Raw genomic sequence first — 23,731 nt, 5'->3', positions numbered from 1 at the left:
CCTTAATTAATGATAGCTGTGAGTTCCCTCAGCAGCCTCAGTTCTGCCAACCTAAGCCCAGGAGGTAATAATCAATAGGGTGGTCAACAACAGTGGAGAAGAGTGGCCAAGTGTGACACCTGAGCTGACAGCCAAAAATCGCTGGGAGCAGTCAAAATCTGGAACTCTAACTCACGGATTATTCCATCAAGACCAACTCAGTATCAGCACTGGCTGAACTATTGTTTTTGTAAATAGCTACTAAGTGCAGTGACCTGGGAATAAAGTGCACGGCTTTACCAAGGGACCAAACAACTATTCAAAAATGGATTTAATAGGTTTTTGCTTGGCCTTAAATACAAACTAAAAAATTTCAGTATATAAAATGAAAATTGAAGGGTTGCAGTGCCAGAGTTATCATTGGCATTCATCAAATAACTCTCAAAGTTTAACTACTTGAATACCCTTTTTGGTTTCTTTTGGCTTGCTGTAGTATATTAATGTGAATATTTCAATGTCTTTGTGTGCCTTACCTAGCACTTGCTGAACTATATGGGTAACTATGTTCCTGACGCGTGGACTTCTGAAACTGGCTGCACAATTTGTGACACCGATCTATTGGAATTCTCATCCCTGACTGTGAGTGCTTGGTTTTTATTAGCTTTACATTTTTTGCATTTAACATTTTTCTTTGTTTGGTGCCTACAAAATGGTGTCTGCAAAATGTACATTTGCTAAACAATTTATGAAATTACTTAAAATATTCTACCTGAGTAGGGAGGGGACTACAGATACTGGTTTACACTGTAAATAGACACAAAATACTGGAGTAACTCACCGGGACAGGCAACATCTCTGGATAGAAGGAATGGATAGAAGGATCAGAAGGGTCTCGACTCGAAACGCCACAGGACTCTAAGACAACTTGCCGAGGTGCTTGGCCCAGCAGCATGTTGAAAGAACTAGTCCCGACTATTTTAGATACAGCACTATGCTGTGTTTACAGAATGATGTACATGCTCAAGTGAATGCAGAATACCTATCTTGGATACAAGTGTTGAGTTTCCTGCATGGAGACACAACCATTAACTGGAGTGTGAAGCAGATTCAGAGAGTCTGGTGGGACTCATACCTTGCACAGAGGGAAACAATTTTCACTGGAGATTGTTCATCCATCCCAGTGCATTACGGCAGATGTTTGAGAACTAACCACAACTGCTTTAGACAATAGACAATAGGTGCAGGAGTAGGCCATTCGGCCCTTCGAGCCAGCACCGCCATTCAATGTGATCATGGCTGATCATTCTCAATCAGTACCCCGTTCCTGCTTTTTCCCCATACCCCCTGACTCCGCTATCCTTAAGAGCTCTATCTAGCTCTCTCTTGAATGTATTCAGAGAATTGGCCTCCACTGCCCTCTGAGGCAGAGAATTCCACAGATTCACAACTCTCTGACTGAAAAAGTTTTTCCTCATCTCAGTTCTAAATGGCCTACCCCTTATTCTTAAACTGTGGCCCCTGGTTCTGGACTCCCCCAACATTGGGAACATGTTTCCTGCCTCTAACGCGTCCAACCCCTTAATAATCTTATACGTTTCGATAAGATCCCCTCCCATCCTTCTAAATTCCAGTGTATACAAGCCTAGTCGCTCCAGTCTTTCAACATGCTTCATTAAATACCTTCCTCCAATTAACAGGTCAGATATGGTGACCATTTTTCGTTGAGCACTATTAATTTCCTTGCACAACTCAGCAAATGAAGCAGATCTGCCATACATGCACACAGACAAGAGGGAGACAACATTCAGGCCAAGGTTGGCAAGCATTCATGACACAAGAATCCCAGGCAATAATTATCTCCAAAAAAGAGAGCCTTAAATCCTAGACACAAAATGCTGGAGTCACTCAGCGGGACAGGCAGCATCTCTGAAGAGAAGGAATGGGTGACGTTTCAGGTCGAGACCCATCTTTAGACTAACCACCTATCCTGGATACTCAGTGGCATTACCATTGCTGAGTCCCCCACTATCATTGGGGGTCAGCATTGTCCAGAAAGTCAACTGACCCACCGTGTAAATATTGTGGCTTCAAGAGCAGGTCAGATAGCACCTTCATCAAAGCAACTGCAGCAGTCCAAGAAGGTGGCTCTACGCCACCTTCTCAAGGGCACTTAGCAATGGACACTAATTGCAATAACCAGCTGGCAAAGAAAAAACGAATCGATAAAATAACGCGTTTAAAGGTTAATCTTTGTTGCAATCTGGTCAGATTTCCAGCTCTCTATTGCAGGTAATCACATCCAATTGATATTCATCTGTTGAGCAACTAACAATAGAAACTACAGAAGTAATTTAGAGGCGGAAATCAGAAAGACCAGATTTGAGGTAGGCTGTTATTCTGGTCTGTGCACCACTCATAAAAGGAACTTTTTGCAGACGTAATTGCTTTTGCATCTGTGCTGAATGTTCAGCCAAATCAATCCATTCAACGTTTGCAGTTGGTTTTTCTCAAGGGATTATTGCAAACATCATCAGATACCTACTGAAGAGGGAAGAGGATAAACAGGTGGTGGGGTTGTAATGTTGTTGAAGTCATCTATTAAACATGTTTAAGAACATGATGTATTTTGTCCAAGGTAGAAAATAAATACAAAAGCTAATGGCACTTCCATATGTTAGATTCTCTTCAAATGTTATGTTTTTAGTCTGCGATTAAAATAACAATCTATGAAAAATGTGTACACTGGTGCGGATGTATGTTTGATTTCATGGTTGGCTTAATGGCGCAATCATGAAGTTTTAAATTGTGGTACATTATCCTAGATGTTGGCTGATTTCCACAAAATGAAAGGCTGAAGAAGATTTCCATTTAAGTAGCTTTTATATGGAATGATTTGGGTTCAGGGGGTGGAGGATAGCATATTTTGTGTGCTCTCTGCATTTTTTTATTGTAGCAAACCTCATTTAATCAATAACCAAACCACTCAGACTTAATACAGAACATGAAACAGTACCGCACAGGAACAGGCCCTTCAGCCCAGAATTGTCATGCCAAACATGAAGCCAATTTAAACTAATCTCCTCTGCCTGCATGTGATCCATATCCCTCCATTCCCTGCATATCAACATGCCTATCTGAAAGCTTCTTAAATGCCTCGATCATATCTGCCGTAACCATCACCTTTGGCATTGCATTACAGGCACCCACGATTCTGTGTAAAAAAAACCTTGCCCCACAAATCTCCTTTGAACTTTGCCCCTCTAAACTTAAAGCTATGCTCTCTAGTCTTTAACATTTCCATCCTGGGGGAGAAATGTTCTGACTGTCTACCCTATCTATGCCTCTCAGAATTTTGTATGGTCCTATCAAAAATCTCCTCGACCTCTGACGCTCCAGGGAAACCAATCCAAGTTTGTCTAGCCTCTCCTTGTAGCTAATATCCTCCAATTCAGGCAGCATTCTAGTAAACCTCTTTTGCACCCTCTCCTAAACCTCCACATTGTCCCTGTAATGGAGCAACCAGAACTGCACAAATTACTCCAAATGTGGCCTAACGCAAATCCTATCAGGCTGTCCTGTAAAGAGTTGTTCACTGCGACTTGAAAATATTCACACCATAAGTTGTTGGTACTGTTTAAGGAAACTTTGTTTAACGCAGCAGCTCTACTTACATAAACTACTGATTCACTGACACAGTAATTTTCTGAAGCAGAGGTTAATTAAAAGCAAATATCTAAGCAGCAGTTTACCCCTTCTCCTTCATTCTCACTCTTCTGCTCACCTGTTACCTGTGTGGTTTATGTGACTCTCCTGCACATTGTATTCAACTACTTTGGTACTTACAAACCTGACTGCCTTGCTTGTCACCATTGGCAGGCTAGTCTTTGAAACCTAGACTGCTGGAATTGTTGGAATGCAAGTTTATGATATTAAATAGAAGTTGACATGCACAATATTGATGGCAAGTTTTGGCTGCATTCCTTTCTGCCTACGAAAGAGATCAGACAAAGAACATGATGCGAATGGGTTGGCTGTTGTTATTTTAGGGAATGTCTCCAACTTCATGTTTCTCTACTTAAGGCCCACACAAGCGGAGGAGCGATACCAGCTGGGAGTGTAAAGAGCTTGTGAATTCTTGGCCCTGTATCAATTTGGTCTTATTGTATTATGTAGAACCAGAAAAGAGATTGAGCTTTTCTTCATCCTATTTCTGAAAGAAGGGACTTGCCTCCGTCCCTCCTGCCTCTGTGACCCAGAGTGCTTCGCAGACAAGGGGACACCTTAGTCACTGTTGTAATTTTGGGAAACCTAGAAACTCGTACGAATTTAGAGTTACCGTGTGAAAACTGGCGCATCGGCCCACCGAGTCCATGCCGACCAGTGATCACTCGTTCATTAGCTCTATCCCTCACACCAGGGGCAATTTGCAGAAGCCAATTAACCTACAGACTTGCACATCTTTGTAATGTGGGAGGAAACCGGGGCACCCAGGGAAAACCCATGCAGTCACAGAGAGAATGTGCAAACTCCATACAGACAGCGCCTGTAGTCAGGATTGAACCCGTGTCTCTGGTGCTGTAAGGTAGCAACTTTACCACTATGCCACTGTGCATAGACAATAAAGAAATAAATGGTGATCAAAGTTGAATAGAAGTGCTTCCTATTTCTTTCCAAATTGCTGCCATGGGATCGTTTATACCAATCCAAGGGGCAGATAGGACATTGCTTTAGCATCTTTCTAAAAAAGGTCACTTCTGACAGTGCAGCTGTCCTCATTACTACACTGAAACATTGCCTTTGAATCAGTTTAAATTCAGTCATTACAGTCAGAGGCAGCAGAATCATGACTGAACCAAGCCTGTGACCAGCTGCACAATGCTGTCCTGCTGTATATTGCTTGCTTGCTTTGGGCACAGTTTATAAAGCACACCAGAAGCTTTCGATTTGTAAGTCTCAGTTGAATATTCTACTGGATGTGGGTATGCACACTGTGAAAAGAGAGAGCTTGAGGCTTTGGCATGGAACACAAATAGATTCCAGATTTCCTTGTATATTTCCTTGTATATCTTAACTGGTAAATGAAATAGTTGAATGGCAAATGCAATAGTTTTAACAGCTGACACGTTGTACCCCCATTTAGGCAGCAAGAACGACTGCTCTGCAAATGATTGCAATTAATTTATTGAGTGCATGAAGACATTTTATTCAAGGAAGTATAATCTGTGTGTATATGGGCCCATTATCATGGAGCTGTACAGCACCGACATTGGCTTTTTGGCACACCTCATCCATTCCAATCAAGTTGCTTAACCGAGTTAGTCTACATGACTATGCCTGGCCCATATTCCTCCAAACCTTTGCTATCAATGTACCTGTCTGTGTCTTTTATATGTTGTAATTGCGCATGCCTTTACCATTTTCTCTGACATCTCATTCTATGTATCATATCATATCATATCATATATATACAGCCGGAAACAGGCCTTTTTCGGCCCTCCAAGTCCGTGCCGCCCAGTGATCCCCGTACATTAACACTATCCTACACCCACTAGGGACAATTTTTACATTTACCCAGCCAATTAACCTACATACCTGTACGTCTTTGGAGTGTGGGAGGAAACCGAAGATCTCGGAGAAAACCCACGCAGGTCACGGGGAGAACGTACAAACTCCTTACAGTGCAGCACCCGTAGTCAGGATCGAACCTGAGTCTCCGGCGCTGCATTCGCTGTAAAGCAGCAACTCTACCGCTGCGCTACCGTGCCGCATCACCCTTTGCATGAAGAGTTTGCCGATCGGATCTCTTTTGAATCTTTCTCCTCTCATCTTAAAAATATGCCATCTATCTTTTGATTCCCCGACCCTAGGAAAAGGACTCTGGTTGTTCACCTTATCTATGCCCCATTGTGATTTTATAAACCTGCATCAGATCATGCCTCAGCCTCCTATGCTCCAGGGAAAATAGACCCAGCCTATCCAGTCTCATAGCTCAAATCCTCCAGACCTGATAGTGTCCTCGTAAATCTTTTGAGCCGATCATTGGTCACTGTTCTGTTCCTTTCTGAGCATAGTGAGCTGGAAATCCCTGTAGTACGCTGAACTCGCTGACTATCAAATGGTGTTTGGGTCCTGTCCCGTCTTTGCCTACAAATCTCCCTTCCAACCTTCTACCTTCAAGTGGCCAATCACTGTAATTGGCAATTACAATCCTTTCAGGTTACTCATATTTTCCATTCTACTTCTTGCAAGTTTGCAATGTAAATTTAAATTGAGGCTTGGAGCTAACAGTTTGCATATTAGAGGAGTTGAATGAAGGATTAGATGAGGAGGCAACAGCCACTCATATTTAATGCGGAATAGACCACGTAGACCCGTTAGGCCCAAACCTCTCCTGCTTTGGTGCAGCACCCTCTCCTTCCCCCCCCCCCTCCCCCACACCCTCCCCCTCCCCCTCTCCATCCCTCCCCCTCTCCCTCTCCATCCCCCTCAACCCCCTTATCCTCCTTCCTTCCTTCCTTCCTTCCTCCCTCCCTTCCTCCCTCCCTCCCTCCCCCCCCTCCCTTCCTAGGAGATAGATTTAAACTTTAAAATGTGCATAACTTTTAAAATATAACACTGATTTCAATGAAACTTCCATCAGCACTAAAGGGATGACGGTGAATAAGGTGGGCCTAAAATTGTCGCGCTATAGTGTATCGTTTTGGCTGTAGTTCAGGAACAAACAAACAAACAAACGAGAGTTTTAGTATATAGATATCAAAATGTGAAAGATTTCTCAATAATCTATATCCCGGATCAAACCTTGCTCACATCTGACTGAACGAATTAGCATCATGTATTGTTTATCATTCTTCAATGTCTAACAGCAGCTTTACTGACTGTAATAAAATCTACTCTGAGGAATACGACCATTATTATTTGTTATTTCCACTGGGTTTCAGGCAATAGGTCAAAATCCAGATGTTTAGCATGTTGAACTTGGAAGATGGATGAGGGCAATGGTGTGAAACGACAGTTGGACTTTTGGAATGCGTGTCGTTCCGACGACAATGTAGAAATGGGAAAATGTTTCTTTCTATGTTGACTGTCAAAAATATTGTTCTTGCCAGCTGATTCATGGATGCAGTTCCCAGTTTGACATTTCACATCAGCTGACAGGGCTTGTGCATGGCATTTGGAGAGATACGTTGAATTTCCTATGGTTTAATTTGAACAGTTTTAAATGGAGAAAGGTCGAACTCGGATCAGAAAATATGGTGGCAAAGCCATGTGAGGTAATAGTGAAGCCTCAGCCTTTCTATCAGTGAGATTCATTGCACAGGACATTGCAAAGCTCAGTTAATGTGGTGTAAAACAAACAATGGTTCTGCATCCACATTTTTGTTTCAACTGCCAAGTAATGTTTCAGCTGTGGGAAATCTTGCACAAGCTTAACCCTTTGAGGGGAACAGTCGTCCTTATCCATCTAAATTGAATTCAATAGGTCTCACGCAGATTTTGATATAGTCCATCTGAAGATTCAGCCATGTGTGTGTAAAAAAAAAATCGATTTGAACCTCATCTGAATTATAACCATTTTTGTGAAGAGTTATTTTTGTCTTGGATTTGGGTTATGGTATAATATTTGAACTTCACAATGCTAAGATTATAACACTCTTGCTTTATTTAAAAGGCTGATAACAATGGGGCTGAAGCTCGGGGAAGTGTGAGCAGCTGCAGAACATCAATCTACATTGAAAATACTTATCCAACCTTTAAAGTGGAGTTTTTATTTTCTGAAGCCTTTTATTGGAGATGGTGTTGAAAGGCAGTTTGCCGAAGAAGGGTCTCAACTTGAAAAATCAGCTATTCCTTCTCCCCGGAGATGATGCCTGTCCCTCAGAGTTACTCCAGCATTTTGTGTCTATTTGCAGTATCTGAACTTCAGTTTTATTTAAAGCAGTATCTCTTCCCCTGCACAAAATGATTCTAAAAATGTATGTGGTGGCTCTTCATAAATCCCACATCTATGATGACTGATTGCTCTTCTTATTCTGTCGACTGATGTTGAATGAGAGGTGACAGCTGTAAAAGCTAAACGCTATGGGCCTTAGGTTGCTATGTGTAAACTTGATGTGAGAGGTGTAATTTATTTAAATAGCAGGAGAATGTTACTCTTGTAGCAAGAAGCTATTCTTGGAAACCTTTGTCTTAAAGTCCCAACCAAAACTGTGGAGGGGCATCTTCCACACCTGTTTCCACTTTTAATAATTTGCAAGTTCTTATCCTATTTTAAATACTGCTACACAGTGATCTGATATGGAACTACTGTTTTCTCGCGTCAAAGGGGACTGTGCTGACATTTCCCCTGGTCTGCAATAACAAGGAAAGGCAGATCCAGGTCCTCAGGACCAAGGTTCAGAAAGTAAAAAGCAGCACCTGGATGGTAGGGATCTCTGGACTCCCAGTGCCACGTGCCAGTGAGGGTAGGAATAGGAAGATATTGCAGGTGTGAACAGTTGGCACAAGGGGCAGGGAATCAGATATAAGGATGTTTGGGATCTCTTTTGGGGAAGAGATAGGTTATACTAGAGGGACAGGTTGCACTTGAACTGGAGGGACCAATATCCTGGCGGGCAGTTTGCTACTGCTACTCAGGAAGGTATAAAGTAGATTGACAAAGGAATGGGATTCAATGCATTGGTGAGGCAGATGAGAAACTCTAAGTCAGTGTAGAAATCAGTGAAGGCAAGTTAAGTAGGTAGGAACATGGCAGGGAGGGTTGGAATTATGGTTTGATTAAATTGCATTTATTTCAATGCTGGAGGCTTGATGACCAAGATGAATGAAATGAGGGCATGGTTAGGTATGCGTGACTGGGACGTTCTAGCTATTATGGAAACCTAGCTCTCGGAGAGGCGAGACTAGCTGCTTGGTGTTCCAGTATACAGTTGTTAAGGGCTAGATGGAGATATAGGTAAAAGAGGAGTGGGGATGTTGCATTGTTGATTAAGGAAAACATCACAACAGTAGTCCAGGATAACATTACTGAAGGATCTTCTAGTGAGGCTATATGACTGGAGCTGAGAAATACGAAGGGGATGATCACCTTGTTAGTATTCAGCTGTAGGCCCCCAGATAGTCAACGGGAATTAGTGGAACAAAGACAGTGAGAGATTGGAGATAACTGCGATATCATTGTAGGGGATATTAACTTTCCCAATATAGTCTGGAACTGCCATGCTGCCATGGGCATTAAATGAGCGAGTTTTTCAAAAGTGTTCAGGAAAGTTCCCTTGAACGATATGTAGAGGGCTTTGGAAGGGACATCTAGGTCAGCATGGAAAAGTTGAGCTGAGGACCTATTTCTGTGCTGTATGACGATGATTCTATGTTTATGGATGAGTTTATTTAGTATTATGGTGTTGAAGGTTGATCTGGAGACAAAGCCATTCATATTATCAAGATGATCCTGATCTCTATGCAGTGCATAAGATGATTATTTAATCATTACTTGAAATGAGAGCTGGATTTGCTGGTGATTATGCATGTCATTGATAATTAATGCTCTTAATCATTATTTGGGATGGGTAATAAACACTGGCTTATGACCCAATGCAGAAAATTAATATCATAAAACTCGGTTGATAATTAACAATTTGAGGTTATTATTATGGGACTAAAAATCAGCATTGCCTTTAACCCACATGTTTAGTTCAGTTTAGAGACACAGCACGGAAACGGGCCCTTCGTCCCACCTAGTCCATGCCAACCAGTGATCCCAGCACACTAACACTATCCTGCACACTAGGAACAATGTATAATTTCTACCAAAGCCAATTAACCTTTAAACCTGTAGTCATGGAGTGTGGGAGGAAACCGGAGCACCCGGAGAAAACATGGGGAGAATGTACAAACCCCATGCAGACAGCACCCATAATCAGGATCGAATCTGGGTCTCTGACACTGTAGGGCAGCAACTCTACTGCTGTGCCACCATACAATTGTACACCAGATTGTTAAATAACAATTACCAGTCATTAATTTCAATGTAACAAGTCTGCTTGTTGTTCATCAGCCACTCTCTCTTGTCTTATTCTCTCCACTTTACATATTAATTGATTAGAAACATAGAAATATAGAAAATAGGTGCAGGAGGAGGCCATTTGGCCCTTCGAGCCAGCACCGCCATTCATTGTGATCATGGCTGATCATCCACAATCAGTAACGTGTGCCTGCCTTCTCCCCATATCCCTTGATTTCACCATGCCCTAGAGCTCTATCTGAGAGAGTTATCTTTTAAATTCATCCAGCGAACTGGCCTTCACTGACTTCTGTGGCAGAGAATTCCACAAATTCCCAACTCACTGAGTGAAAAAGTTTCTTCTCGCCTCAGTTTTAAATGGCCTTCTCTTTATTCTAAGACTGTGGCCCCTGGTTCAGGACTCCCCCCAACATTCGGAACATTTTTCCTGCATCTAGTTTGTCTAGTCTTTTTATAATTTTATACGTCACTATAAGATCCCCTCTCATCCTTCTAAACTCCAGTGAATACAAGCCCAGTCTTTCCAATCCTTCCCCATATGAGAGTCCCGCCATCCCAGGGATTAACCTCATGAACCGACGCTGCACTGCCTCAAGAGCAAGGACATCCTTCCTCAAATTAGGAGACCAAAACTGCACCCATTACTCCAGATGTGGTCTTACCAGGGCCTTATACAACTGCAGAAGGACCTCTTTGCTCCTATACTCAAATCCTCTCATTATGAAGGCCAAACTGCCATTAGCTTTCTTCACTGCCTGCTGTACCTGCACGCTTCCTTGTTTTTGCCGCCAAAGTGGATAACCTCACATTTATCTACATTATACTGCATCTGCCCACTCACTCAACCTGTCCAAGTCACCCTGCAACTTCTTAACATCCTCTTTGCAGTTCCAAGAGGGTGTACCTGTTTTCAAGAGGTGCAACCCGGGTCTCTTGTACTCCAAGCTTCCTTCCTCACCGTCACCCACCTTTTCTCTTCCAGTGTCTTCGGTGTAACAATCTCGCTGTAGGTCTTGTCCAGGAATGTCTCGTTTTCTCGGATGATCCTGAGGTCATCCAGTTGCCTCTCCAGGTCCCCAACACGGTCCTTCAGGAGCTGAACCTGGACACAGTTTCCAAAGTTGTAGCAGCCAGAGGCACCAGTGGTGTCCCTGACCTCCCAAATCCTACAAACATCACACTGACTCACCTTACCTGTCATTTCCGTACACATTCCCTCTTCACCTTTTGGCATAGTCTCCTCCCTCGGCCTCCTCGCCAAAGACTCGCATTTTTCTCACAAGGCACTTCCCTTGTCAAGTCCGCCCCCCAACAGACTGCTCCCCTAAAGCAAGCCTTGCTTATATTAGCTGTTAAATTGACTGATTGACTAATTAGCTAACTCTCATAGCTAATCATTTCTCTTTTTCGCCTATCTGGCCCAGATTAATTCGCATTATATTGGCAACTCATAAACTGTTATAGGTCCATGTTGCACATAACTACGGGGTCCTTCTGTTCTGCAAGCATATATTAAAGTCAATCGTGAGGTAATTTCATTCTGTAGGGGAAAATATCGATTCTTTTTTGTCAATATTTCTTAGGCAGAGCATTGTTGTGCAAAGTTGTGCAAAGTAATTAGATTATTGATTGTCATAACATATCATAGAGTCATATGGCACAGAAACTGAATCTTCTGTCCAAGTCCACATTGACCATTTAGCATCTGTTGTCTAGTCCTAAACTGATCACACTTTTTTTCACATTCTCATCAATTACCCCTGAATTCTACCTCTCAACTACACCGGGAACACTTGGCTTTGGGATGTGGGAGGAAACGAGAGTGCCTAGAGGAACCTCGCACAGTCCTAAAAAAACATGCGAACTTCATACAGATAACGCAGGAGGTCAGCATCAAACCTGGATCACTAGAGCTCTGAGGCAGTTTTTAAAATATTAATAATGAGTTGTGCAACTGCACCATCCCAAAGGGTTCCCTCCCAAATGCCAAATATGTGCTGGTTGGCAGGCCAATTGACTACTAAAATCGCCCCTAATATGTGTGGGGTGGTGCATAGTGGGGGGGGGTCAGTTGAATCGAACATGAGTTGATGAGGAATTCCCGAGGAAAAGATAGTGTATGATAGGCTTGGGAGAGGTTTGGTGCTTGTCTCGACAGGCACATAGAACCTCTCTGTGGGCCTCTTTCTGTGCCATATGACTTTGTCTGTCAGAGGTTCCTAATAACAAATCTTATTCATTGTATTTCAGAAATTTCCCAGTGTGACTGTCGGCATATTCATTGAACGGCCAACACCCTTTCTTCCAGAGTTTTTGGAAAGACTATTTACCATCAATTATCCAACAGAGAAACTTACTTTCTTTATCCACAATAAAGTGAGTCTTCTGCCAGTGCATGAGCTTGTTACACTTGCATCCAAATTATATTAACCTTAAAGCACTGTACAATTCAGTTTTGAGCAAAGGTTTTTATATTTGTTGAACGTAATAAAGTTGAAACTTAGTGTTCCAGCAATAAAAAATAATAATTTTTCCACACCTTTATATGTAATGCCTTTATCTTAAGAATTGACCCAAATTTTGAAGCAAATAAACATGATGTTATCACCATCTTCTGGCAACCTCAAGTACACAGAGGGCTGTGGAAAGCAAGAAGTTTTGATGTTTATTTTGTCCTGTTTCTCCCAAGGTTTGCTGTACCACTATCATCACCTAGTCATATGGCAATGAAATACATATTATAATGTGAACAATGTGCTGATTCTGGATACTCAGTGCATACCAGAATTAGCTGGAGCTTGTTTTATTAAGAGTATGATTTTTTTTTTGCTGACATGCTAAGGCTTAAATGCTCTCGGACATTTAACTTGGAGTGGAGTCTCATTCCACCAGATTTTAATCAATGTGAGGGACCTCAAACAAAACATTTTTTGAAAATCTTTACCCCATCCAATTCCATCTTTTATTTTATCTTTTTTGTACATGATGTGACTTTGAGTTAAATATCCAACTTCTTGATAAGTAAGTGTCATCAAGGATATTTTGGGTTTCATTGATTGAAGAAATGTGTTGGGATTTTCCCTGATTTGCCCCCAGAACCCCACGAAGGTCCAAAACTGAACAGTCCTCAATGTATTTTGCCTTGCAAAAGCCTACTGAAGATCTGAAGGCAGTTGCTAATGCAATGAAGATGTAGTACAGTTCTTTGACCACTGACTGGGAAATTAGGCCATACATTTTGACACATGGACTCTGTTCTACTTCTAGGAAGTTTATCATGAAAAGCACATACACGCGTTCTGGGAAAGACACAAAGGTGAACTTAAAGTGAAATTTGTCGGGCCTGAAGAAATCCTGAGCGAAGGCGATGCAAGAAATATGGGAATGTGAGTCTCTTCATTTTCATACTCTTTTATTGTTAACTGGATGAGATTCAGTCGGGGATCAGTTACTGTGCGATTGAACTCTCCGTTCTACTCATGCCACTTCAGAAATTTCAAATGTTTCTCGACAACTAACTATGGTTTTGTTCTGGATTGGTTTGTCAAGAGAGGAACCTCATTTTCTTGAAATGAATTGCTAAATTAAGTTTCAAGGATCGGTTCATAAATTACAGATGGTATAAAATTAATAATGTTTTGAGCATTTACAAGCTGAGCCATATGTTCTGCTACAGAAATCATGGCACAGTTTTGAAGCTTTACTCGTTTTATTTGTTAATATTCTGAATGAGTTTGTAAACTGACTTTTAAAGTGATTCACAAATATATTCAAAGAATGTTATCTTATTTCGTTGGACTCAAAGTTGGAATTCCGTAAAGAAACGTATTTGATGGGGGTGGGAGAATTAAAAACATCAAATGCACGAAACACATGAAAAAATAAATAGTTTCATGTGGAAGAATCTTTGTCAGCACCAGCAAAGGAAAAAATCATGGTGATGTGAACAGTAAAGAGGGTTGGCTAAGTTTACAAGACGAACTAGATGAACTGCTAAGTGAGCCGAGAAATGGTAGATGGAATTTAACTCTGACAAATGCAAAGCATTGCATTTTTTAAAGTTACATCTAGGTGGGATTTGCACAGTATATGGTAGAGCCCTAGAGGGGCGGCTAGGGGTGAGTCTACAGTTTCCTGTAATTGTGTATAAAAGGAGGTTGTGTGACATTTGTCACCATTACCCTCATCAATCAAGGCATTGAGTACAGAATCTAGCACCCAATGTTGCAACTGTACAATTTGAGACCACTCATAGAGTATTGTGTATAGTTCTTGTTGCTGAGCTATTGAAAATATGTCATTCAGCTAAAAAGGGTGTGGAAAAGTTGCACCAAAATGTTTGCAGGAATGGAGGGCTTAATTATGGACGCTGCATAGTCTGGGACTCTTTTTCTTGGAGCGTAGGAGGTTGAAGGTGACCTGAAGGTGTATAAAATCATGACAAGTGTGGATAAATCTTTTTCTCTGAGGAGGGGAGTCTGAAACTAGAGGGCATAGCTTTAAGGTGAGAAGGGAAAGATTTAAAAGGAATCTGAGGGGCAATTTCTTCACTAGAGCGTGGTTGGTATGAGGAACGAGCCGCCAGAGGAAGTGGTAGGTATGGTTGCAATTGGAATATTTAAAAGACACAAGGATAGGAATGGTTTAGAGGCATATGGGCCAAACACAGGCAGTGGAATTGGCTCAGTTAGACATATCTTTGTTGGCGTGGACGAGTTGGGCTGAAGAGCCTGCTTCCATGCTGTTTAGCTATAGGACCAGTCAAAGGCATCCTTGCTCAAGTTATAAAGTCATACATTGCTCAGCCCGCATCCCACCATGTTAATGCTGACTATCAAATATGTGTTTATTCAAGTCAAGGCTTGCATAATTCCTAAGACAAGCACAAAATGCTAGTGTACCTCAGCGGGTCTGAAAGCATCTCTGGAGAAAAGGAATAGGTGATATTTTGGATTGAGACCCTTCTTCTGGCTGGTTGGAGTGGCCCATGATTTGTATTGAGAACATATTTTGCCTTCTGATCCAAGAAGGCCAAAGGGAAGACAGATGCAAAACTGCCACGTTAGATGATTTGTGTTTCTGTCTGTCTTTAGGCAGAAACATCTTTAAATTTTTAATTCAGCTCGCAATGCTTATCCCTTGCAGCAGCTACCGATAGGGAGGTAAGGTTGCCATTGCCATGAAGGGTTATGGATCCATTCCCATCAATACAAAGGGGACTGGATCACTCTGGGCTTATAGATCCATAGGCCAAATACTAGACTTGAAGTAATGCAAATTAAAAAACAATCACTGGAAACAGTGGCCCTATGCTTCTGGGAAGATGGTGAGGCAGATTGTAGTGGATTCCTGAGTTTCTTTACTCCATATACAATGCAGCAGTGAGGCTGATGAAATGATAGTTGCCTGCCGGGGTGAATAGCCTGTAGTCTGAAATAGCAGCCAGAAAATATCACATGTTTTAAAAACAACTCCATTTACTTCAGAGACATTTTTATATAAAGCACAAGCAAGTTTCCCCTAAGTATTATTTCTGGAAGTTTGAATTTTGTTCCCCTATATTTAAATCTACCAAAATAAGCATGTCATTTTGGCATGAATCCACAACAAAGGGATGAGCTTAGTGATTATTTCTAGCACTAAGCCTGTGTAATTTTAAATAAGTCTGTAATGCATTTCAATGCGTAACATAATTTAACTGTTTCTTCCTCTCGTCTGCCTTTTTTTCATTTAGGGATTACTGTCGGCAGAACCCAGAATGTGATTATTACTTCAACCTTGATTCAGATGTGGTACTGACAAACCCAAATACCCTTAAACTGTTAATTCAGCAAAACAGGTAAAGGGTTAATAAAGGCTCGCATGTTGACTGAAGCAGATTCAATGCAATAAGTGAATGTTTTCTCTATGTGTCAATCTGGTGAATGGAAATCAGAAAATGTGCTCTGTCATAAGGGAATCACATTCAGGAGAAATAAGGAAGTGCAGATGCTGGTTTCCAAACAAAGACAGTGGTGGACTAACTCATCAGGTCAGGCAGCATCTCTAAAGAACATGGATAGGCAATTATCCTGGAAACATAATTGCCTATTGTAAATTTCCCCGGTGTAGGACGAATAAAGGAATATTTTATGGAAAAGCAACCATGATGAAAACACATCCAAGATCGTGGTTGGCCATGGATTGGGAAACTGGTGCTGGAGTCCCATCTGCTTTTGTCAGCGTAGACCAGAGGCCTGCGGTGTAGAGTTGTCATCACCGTTCCACAAGGCATTGAGCACCTTTGCATTGAACATTGCATGTTTAGTACTTCTGGCCTCCAGACAATGTGTGTGTTCATTTTTTTAAACTTTGCTTCCATTATGCCACTCCATTGACAGTGAAATTTTGGAAGTTAACCAAGGCACTTTGCCCCTGACCTATAACACATTAAGTGCCTAAAGATACATGATAAAGGGAGTAATTTTTAGTGCAAGGTAAAGTCCGATTAAATATCGTCTGAGGGCCTCCAATGAGGAAGATAATAGCTCAGGACCGTTCTCTAGCTATTGATAGGATGGTTCGGGTGCCTGATAGCAGCTGGAAGAAAATCCCTGAATATGGAGGTATATGTTTTCACACCTCATGCCTGATGGGAGAGTGGAGTAGAGGGAGTGACTGGGATGAAACTCATCCATGATTATCCTTGATTATGCTGGTCAGCAGTGAGAGATAAGAAGCTGTTTGGCGTGATCTGAAATCCAGAACACAGGGATATAATCTTAAAATTAACTATCATTTAGAAGTGAATGGTGGAAGCTTTTCTTCCTGGCAGATGAAACCTGAATAGAAAATACATTGAGAGTGGTTAATTTGAACTTCTAAGAATGTGATCAATTGATTTCTATCGATAACATTATCAGAGACCTAGAGTAACATCAGGTAAATGTAGCTGAGGCATTAATCTAGCAGAATGACAGTAGAGATTTAAAAATGACTGATCTGCTCTTGGTCCTGGAGTTTAAATTTTAATAAATATTGAAAACTATGTCAGTGGAAAAGCCATGTTAGTGTTTCAGATTGATGATATTTTGTCAGAAGTCTGTTTAGTTGACTGCCCTACTTTCAAAATTCATTTCTAAATTATTTTTTCTTATAGTCCATCCCAATGTTTGATGATTTGCTTTCCAGAATAACTATAGATAACTGGCATGCGCTTGATAATATTAACTAGTGTGAGAATATTGCCTGCAATAAACGTCACCCAATCTTTATTGTCATTTCTTAAATGACAGATCAATCTTACAATAGACAAAAAATGCAGGAGTAACTCAACGGAGTTACTCCAGCATTTTTTTGTCTATCTTCAGTGTAAACCAGCATCTGCAGTTCCTTCTTACACGATCAATCTTATAAATTGTGCAAACGTTTTCATTTGTTCAGTTCTCCAATCAAATATTAAATGCAACTAAAATTGTGTACTCTGATTTATAGTGTCCTCACTATTTGGAATATGCCTCTTGCAAAGGCCGCTTCAATTAAATTGCATATCTCTTCCTGCCCCATCTAGACCATCTGTTTTAGTTTACATTTAATCAGGGTAATTGCATTAAAATAGCTAATTGTCAGTGGAAAAGAGGATTCTGGAGCCAGTTCATTGCTGGGAATCACTGTAGGTGCTCCCCCTCTACCCATAATTAGCTGATAGAGGTATCCATGGAGGTATGGCAAGGCCTTTACCATCGGCATTTCCAAATAGTCAGATGGCACTTTGTCAGGGTTTCACTGTACTTGCATAATTTTTTGATAAATCAAGAATTGCTGAAGCATTAGATTCATTAGAATCCTGCACAAATCAATTCAAAACTAAAAGTGGTTGAAGTAAATATTAACAATAATAGCCCAATTGGCTTCCCCGTTTCACAGGAGTGAATGTATCTCTGATTCTCCTCCAGACCTGGAGACTGGTGGCAGATGTCCTGGGTTTTCATCAAGTCTATTGACATCTGGGAATGACTTTAGTATGCATGTCCATATTAGCATTTCCCCTTGAAGCCGGGAGCCCCAACCAGGTCGACCTGGCCCTTTTCATTGTGTTTTTCGGAGGATCCCAAGTTATCTGAAGTGAGATAAGTTGATTCCAGTTTGGTCCTTCTTGGCTGGTGCAACCTGTTCCTAGATGGTAGCTCGCCAGTCTGCAGCACTGCTTTCTACGTATATTAATCATGGTGCAAGATTTAGCATGAGTAGAGTCTGATAATGGCATTAAACTGCAGCAGTAACTGGAAGTCAAGAGATTTTGGTTTTTTAAATTATTGAACATATCTCTCAAGTATTTAAAGAGATTAAGGAGATTAACTAAGAATTTCAGACAGAGAGAGACAGCATGGAAATAAACCCATTGGCCCACTGCGTTTGTGCCACCAGCCTCTTATTTACACTAATCCTGCATTAATGTCATTTTTTAATCTTTCTTACATTTTCAATGGATTTAGACTTTTTCAAATAAAAACTGGAAATGTTGGAATACTCAGTCGATTGGGCAGCAGCTTCAGAGAATGTAAAACCGGGGTAATGATTCAGGTTGGAGCCCTTTCATCAGAACTGGGGAAAGTTCAAAGTGAAGCCTCTTTTAAGTTGCAGAGTAAGGGGGAGAAGTGAGGTGAATGTCTGTGGTAGGAAGGAGGCCTAGAGAGAGAGACTAAAGGTTGGCACTGGTATCAACAGAGGTGGGTGAAAGATGTCTAGAGAAGGTGAAGTAAATCCTGGTCTTTGTTTTACGGGTCTTCCTAATTTTCTTTCCACTCGTCCTCTTCTCTGCAATTTAAAACCTTTTTTAATATCTAACTTTTCACAGTTCCAATCAAAGGTCACCAAACTTTAACTCTGTTTCATTCTCCATATCTGCTGAGAATTTCCAGCAGATTCCGCTTTTGTTTCTAATTTCCAACATCTGCAAGATTTTGCATTTGGGCTTTTCTAATGCTGATTTAATTTAAACCACCAGATGTACAATGAGCTTTCATTGTAAAAACGTGAAATTTAAAGCAGAATGTTGGCTGTTGAACTGGACTTACCGCAAGGGCTTGTACACAAGCTGTGTTTAGTTAGTCCGTCAGACTAAAACTTGTTTATTTCATAAAGAAATATGGATATTAACCACATAGCACATAACTGTAAAGCTCAAGATGTCATTGTGCTTGGGTTTAGTTCAACACTTCTATCTACACTGAAGACTGATTACGAACAGATTTCCATAGCATTGAATACCAATTAGTATAGTAATGCCTCGAAACAGAGCAATCAAAATATATTTCTGCCCTTATAGCCCTTTCTGCAACAAGGAAATGTGCTATGGTATTTTAGCTAGGCAGGTCACAGCACATATTAACTCCAATCTCCAGTCAACCTTGATCCAATACAATTCACCTACCATCAAGTCCATGACAGATGCCATCTCCCTGGCCGTACATTAATTGCCGGAGCATCTGGATAGTAAAAACTACGTTACATGAATACTTCTTGGCTATAGCTCTGGCTTTGACACCATGATAACCAACCAAACTCCTGGATCAAGGAGTCAGCATTCCCCTCTACAACTAGATCATCGGCTTCCTGATCCACAGTCCACAATCAGTGAGGATTGGAGACAATACATCCTCCATGATAATTGTCAACAAAGGATGCCCTACAAAATGTGTTCTCAGTCTTTGTCTATACTCCATATACACTCATGACTGTGCAGCCAAATTCTGCTCTAACTTTATTTACAAGTTTGCAGATTATATCACTGTAGTGGGCTGGATCTTAATCAATGATGGGACTTGAGCCAGATGAAGGAACTAGTTATTGTCTTTAGGAAGTGAGTTGGTGTGCACTCCCCAATTCCCAACAATTGTGTTGAAGTGGGGATGGTCAAGAACTTGGACTAGAACAATTTCCTAGGTGTAAATATCACTAACAATTTGTCCTGGACCAACCACATTGAAGTGACAACCAAGTGCACTAATGCCTCTACCTCCTCAGAAGATGAGGAAGTTCATCAAGTCTCTGATAGCTCTTGCCAACTTCTACAGATGCACCAAATTAAGGAATAGGGATATATCACAGCTTGGTTTGGCAAGAACTCTGCATAAAATCATAAGAAATTGCAGAGCTGTCCACGTAGCACAGATTATCTCGCAAACCTCCCCCACCCCCACAAATCCCCATCGGATTCAGGAACAGCTTCTTTGCTGCTGTTATCCAACTACTGGATGGTCATCACTTAAGCTAGGGTAATAGTACCGATCTTACAACCTACCTCATTGCGGACTTGCACTTTTTTCTATACCTGCATTCTCTCTGTAACTAGAATACTATAATGCTGCAACACTATATTCTAGTTTTTCTTTTGGCACTACCTATTGTACTTGTGAGTGACTTGATTGACCTCATTTATATTCTGAAGTGACTGAATAGCACACAAACAAAGCTTGTCATACTATCTCGGTACACGTGACGATAAACCAATAAAACTGGTATCAATGTTGTAATTACATTATCATAATCTCATTAAAAAAAGATACAAAATGTTTTTTTATCAAGCAGACCATTAATAAATATATTCTCTGGCATGGTATGAATTAAAATTGTCAAAAAAGAGCTGTTTTTGTAACTGAATGTATTTTATGTCTGATCCCAACAGGAGGATAATTGCACCAATGCTTATCCAGTACAAAAAGTTGTGGTCCAATTTCTGGGGAGCGCTGAGTTCTGAAGGTTTCTATGCCCGCTCTGAGGATTACATTGATATTGTTGAAAGAAGTAGAGTGTGAGTTTTTTGCATTTCCATTGCTCACGTCATAAAATCTACAATGTTGCTCATTTTTAATTGATGCTATAAAGCATTATAAATATAAATAAAATACAGACCACTGATAAACTTTGAAATATTGGTTAAAGAAGCCGTCTCACGCGGCCACAAGAGTTGATGTAAGAAACTAGTGTTGGTCCAACCGCTTAGCTTGGTACAGTGATGCAGCTGGTAGAGCTGCTGTCTGATAGTACCAGAGACCTGGGTTCCATCCTGGCTTCTGGTGCTGTCTGTGTGGAGATTGCACATTCTCTGTGTAAACACTTGGGTTCCGTCAGAATGTTCTGGTTTCCTCCCATATCCCAAAGACATACGGGACTGCAAATTAATTGGCCTCGTTTTTTGTTTAATTGTCTCTCTGTTAAAAGTATTGCCCCTAATATGTAGGAAGTGGATGAATAGGTGGTCCAATGATCAGGTCATCCATGTTCAGCGTGGACTGTATGGGCTAAAGAGCATGTTTCCATGCTGTATCTCTAAAACTAAACTTAGTACAAAGTGACAGAAAAGTATGACAAGTACTTCTCTTCAAACAAATTAGAACTTTACCACAAGTGGATTGAGCTATTTTTGAAACTGTATTGTGTGGTTGTCGTATGGCCCTTTCCTCACCTTTTATGCTGAATGCAGCAACTTTAGCAATGATGGATCTGATGCCAATTCTTCATACGTGTCCATGTATTGTCCCACTATATAAAGCTGAATTTTCACATCCTTTCTCACCCCACCACCATATTGCAATGAAGCTGAATTTATACTGACCCTTAAAATGAGTGTTAACTCTACTGAGAAAAAAAAATCATGCTTAGGATAAGGAAGTTGCTGACAAGGTGAATTGGCTGCCCCACCGTGACTTCTAATTCCATGTCCATGCATATTATTCAGCTAGTCACACTCAGAGATACACATGTGTTTAAAGTATTGCTGGGAAATAATTTGTGGTTAATTTTGAAGAAGCTACAGTACATAACAAAAAAATAAAGCAAGTGAACCTGTTCTGCAGATACAAATCCCCAGTGATGGATCGAGGGTAATCTTTCCTTTTCCAATCTAAAGAGCTTCAGAAACTCATTTTCCATATATCACCGTACTCATCTTCCCTACAGTTAATGATTTCTTCCTTATTTGCAAAAGGAAATCGAATGGCTTAATAACAAAGCATAACCAAGTATAAAATAACATGCCTGAGCTTTTGACACATCATGGGGCTCCGTGGTATTAATGCTGCAAGTCCTCTAGAGTACCACTTCCAATCCTAAAGCAGTCCCACGCTTATTACAAGATACTTTCCTTCACAGCGAGTGTGCACTGCTAGTAGAATTTATATATATCCTGTCTGTAATAACTGGGGAGTATGTTATTAAAGGAACATTTTGACAAAATCACTTTGTTTAGAACCATTTAGGACTGTTTTATTTTTGCTACACAAACCAGCTGTACATTTCACTTTGTTGAGAGTGGTGTTGAATTTTTCATATTTCTTTGTAGAGGTGTGTGGAATGTCCCATATGTTGCTCATGTGTACCTTATTAAAGGTGAGGTCTTAAGAACAGACTTAAAGGAAAAGAACCACTTCAATCTGGACAGGATGGATTCTGATATGTCACTCTGTAGAAACCTCAGGGAACAGGTAAATGTTAAAGTGGATTTATATTTGCCAAATGGTTTCTTATACAAATTTATGTTTCCAGATCAGTTGTGGTAGAATTGATCATGAATAAATCGTATTTAGAGTTGCAATAACACAGAAGAATTTATGTAAAACCTTTCTTAGAGCATCAATTGTGAAGCTGCAGTATATTGACTATTAAATCAATAATTTAGCGAACTGAAAACTAGCCAAAATAACATTGCAATGTAAGTAATGCAGTAGAACAGCCTCTTTAATTAGAATTTTGTACATACCACAAAGTTCATGCTTCAGTGAAATATTTAAACATTTCAATATACAGTATAATATATATCAAAACACACATTCTCCACCTAAGTATGATTTATGAAATGCATATTTTTTTCCGGTTGAATATTATGAAATCACATTAAGAAAAATCTGCAGAATAAATAAAATTAATTGTAAAATCCTGTATTTTAGTTTCATTGTAAAACTGTACCCATATTTGTCAAAGGTTAGAACGACACTTGTAAAACTTGCCAACTTTTCTGTTTATTTGACTCAGCCATTGGGGAATCTGGACTTGCAAAGGAATCACTTGAAAGGAAGTTATTTTTAAAGAAGCAAAATACTTCCAAAATGTACAGTTGGCGTATAAGCCTATGTTGGTATTAAGATTAATTTAGCTGCAGCTAGCTCCGGAATTCAAAGATAAAGGTGTAAAACAGAACACCAGAGGAAGAAAGATGTGGCTTATTCCAACTCCAGTGAGAGAATGTGACTGAAGTTTTGCAGAGGCCAATTTATTTTATTTCTTCAATGTGCATTTATATTGTTTTCTTTAAAAAAAAAATCTTGTCCTGTATTTGTATAATGCTTTTTTAAAATCGGAACTAAAGTGTGCAGATTTCAACATTTTCGTTCGTAAGCAGTAGGTGAGAGAAAAGCCTTCTGAGCTCAAATCAAGGGAGTTGGCAAGTACTGTTCTACCATTGATGTGGCACTGATTGTATGTTAATGTGCTGCACTCTATCGGGCACGATGCTCTTGTTTCCATTTAAGATCTTGTCTCTGCCAATTTACCTTTATCCTTTTCGGATTTGACCCACAACTGGAAGCGATTGGTTTCATTCTCTCACTGCTCTGTGTTCCTGACCTAGTTGGAACATGTTGCTGATGATGCATTGCATTTCTTTATTAATCTCGACTCTGCCTGCATCGAGCACTGTTAACTAAATTCTTGCATTACTAACAAGCCAAGTTTATGTTGCGTTGGTCAGTT

At 40.5% G+C, this 23,731-nt stretch overlaps 1 protein-coding gene across 2 annotated transcripts in view; it reads left to right on the top strand.

Moving 5' to 3' along the window:
- Positions 1–23,731, top strand: part of LOC144599479 (procollagen-lysine,2-oxoglutarate 5-dioxygenase 2-like) — a 121,017-nt gene that overhangs the window by 72,382 nt on the left and 24,904 nt on the right. For both annotated transcript variants that reach the window (XM_078410433.1, XM_078410432.1), the window contains exons 8-13: positions 517–618; positions 12,254–12,379; positions 13,271–13,389; positions 15,738–15,842; positions 20,670–20,795; positions 22,326–22,467. In XM_078410433.1, the coding sequence (XP_078266559.1) occupies positions 517–618; positions 12,254–12,379; positions 13,271–13,389; positions 15,738–15,842; positions 20,670–20,795; positions 22,326–22,467 (720 nt within the window). The remainder of the gene's footprint in view (positions 1–516; positions 619–12,253; positions 12,380–13,270; positions 13,390–15,737; positions 15,843–20,669; positions 20,796–22,325; positions 22,468–23,731) is intronic.

This window comes from Rhinoraja longicauda, chromosome 13 (assembly GCF_053455715.1).
Source record: "Rhinoraja longicauda isolate Sanriku21f chromosome 13, sRhiLon1.1, whole genome shotgun sequence".
Lineage (NCBI taxonomy): Eukaryota > Metazoa > Chordata > Chondrichthyes > Rajiformes > Arhynchobatidae > Rhinoraja > Rhinoraja longicauda.
The sequence above is the reverse complement of the archived record's forward strand: the minus strand, read 5'-3'. Positions and strand labels throughout refer to the sequence as shown.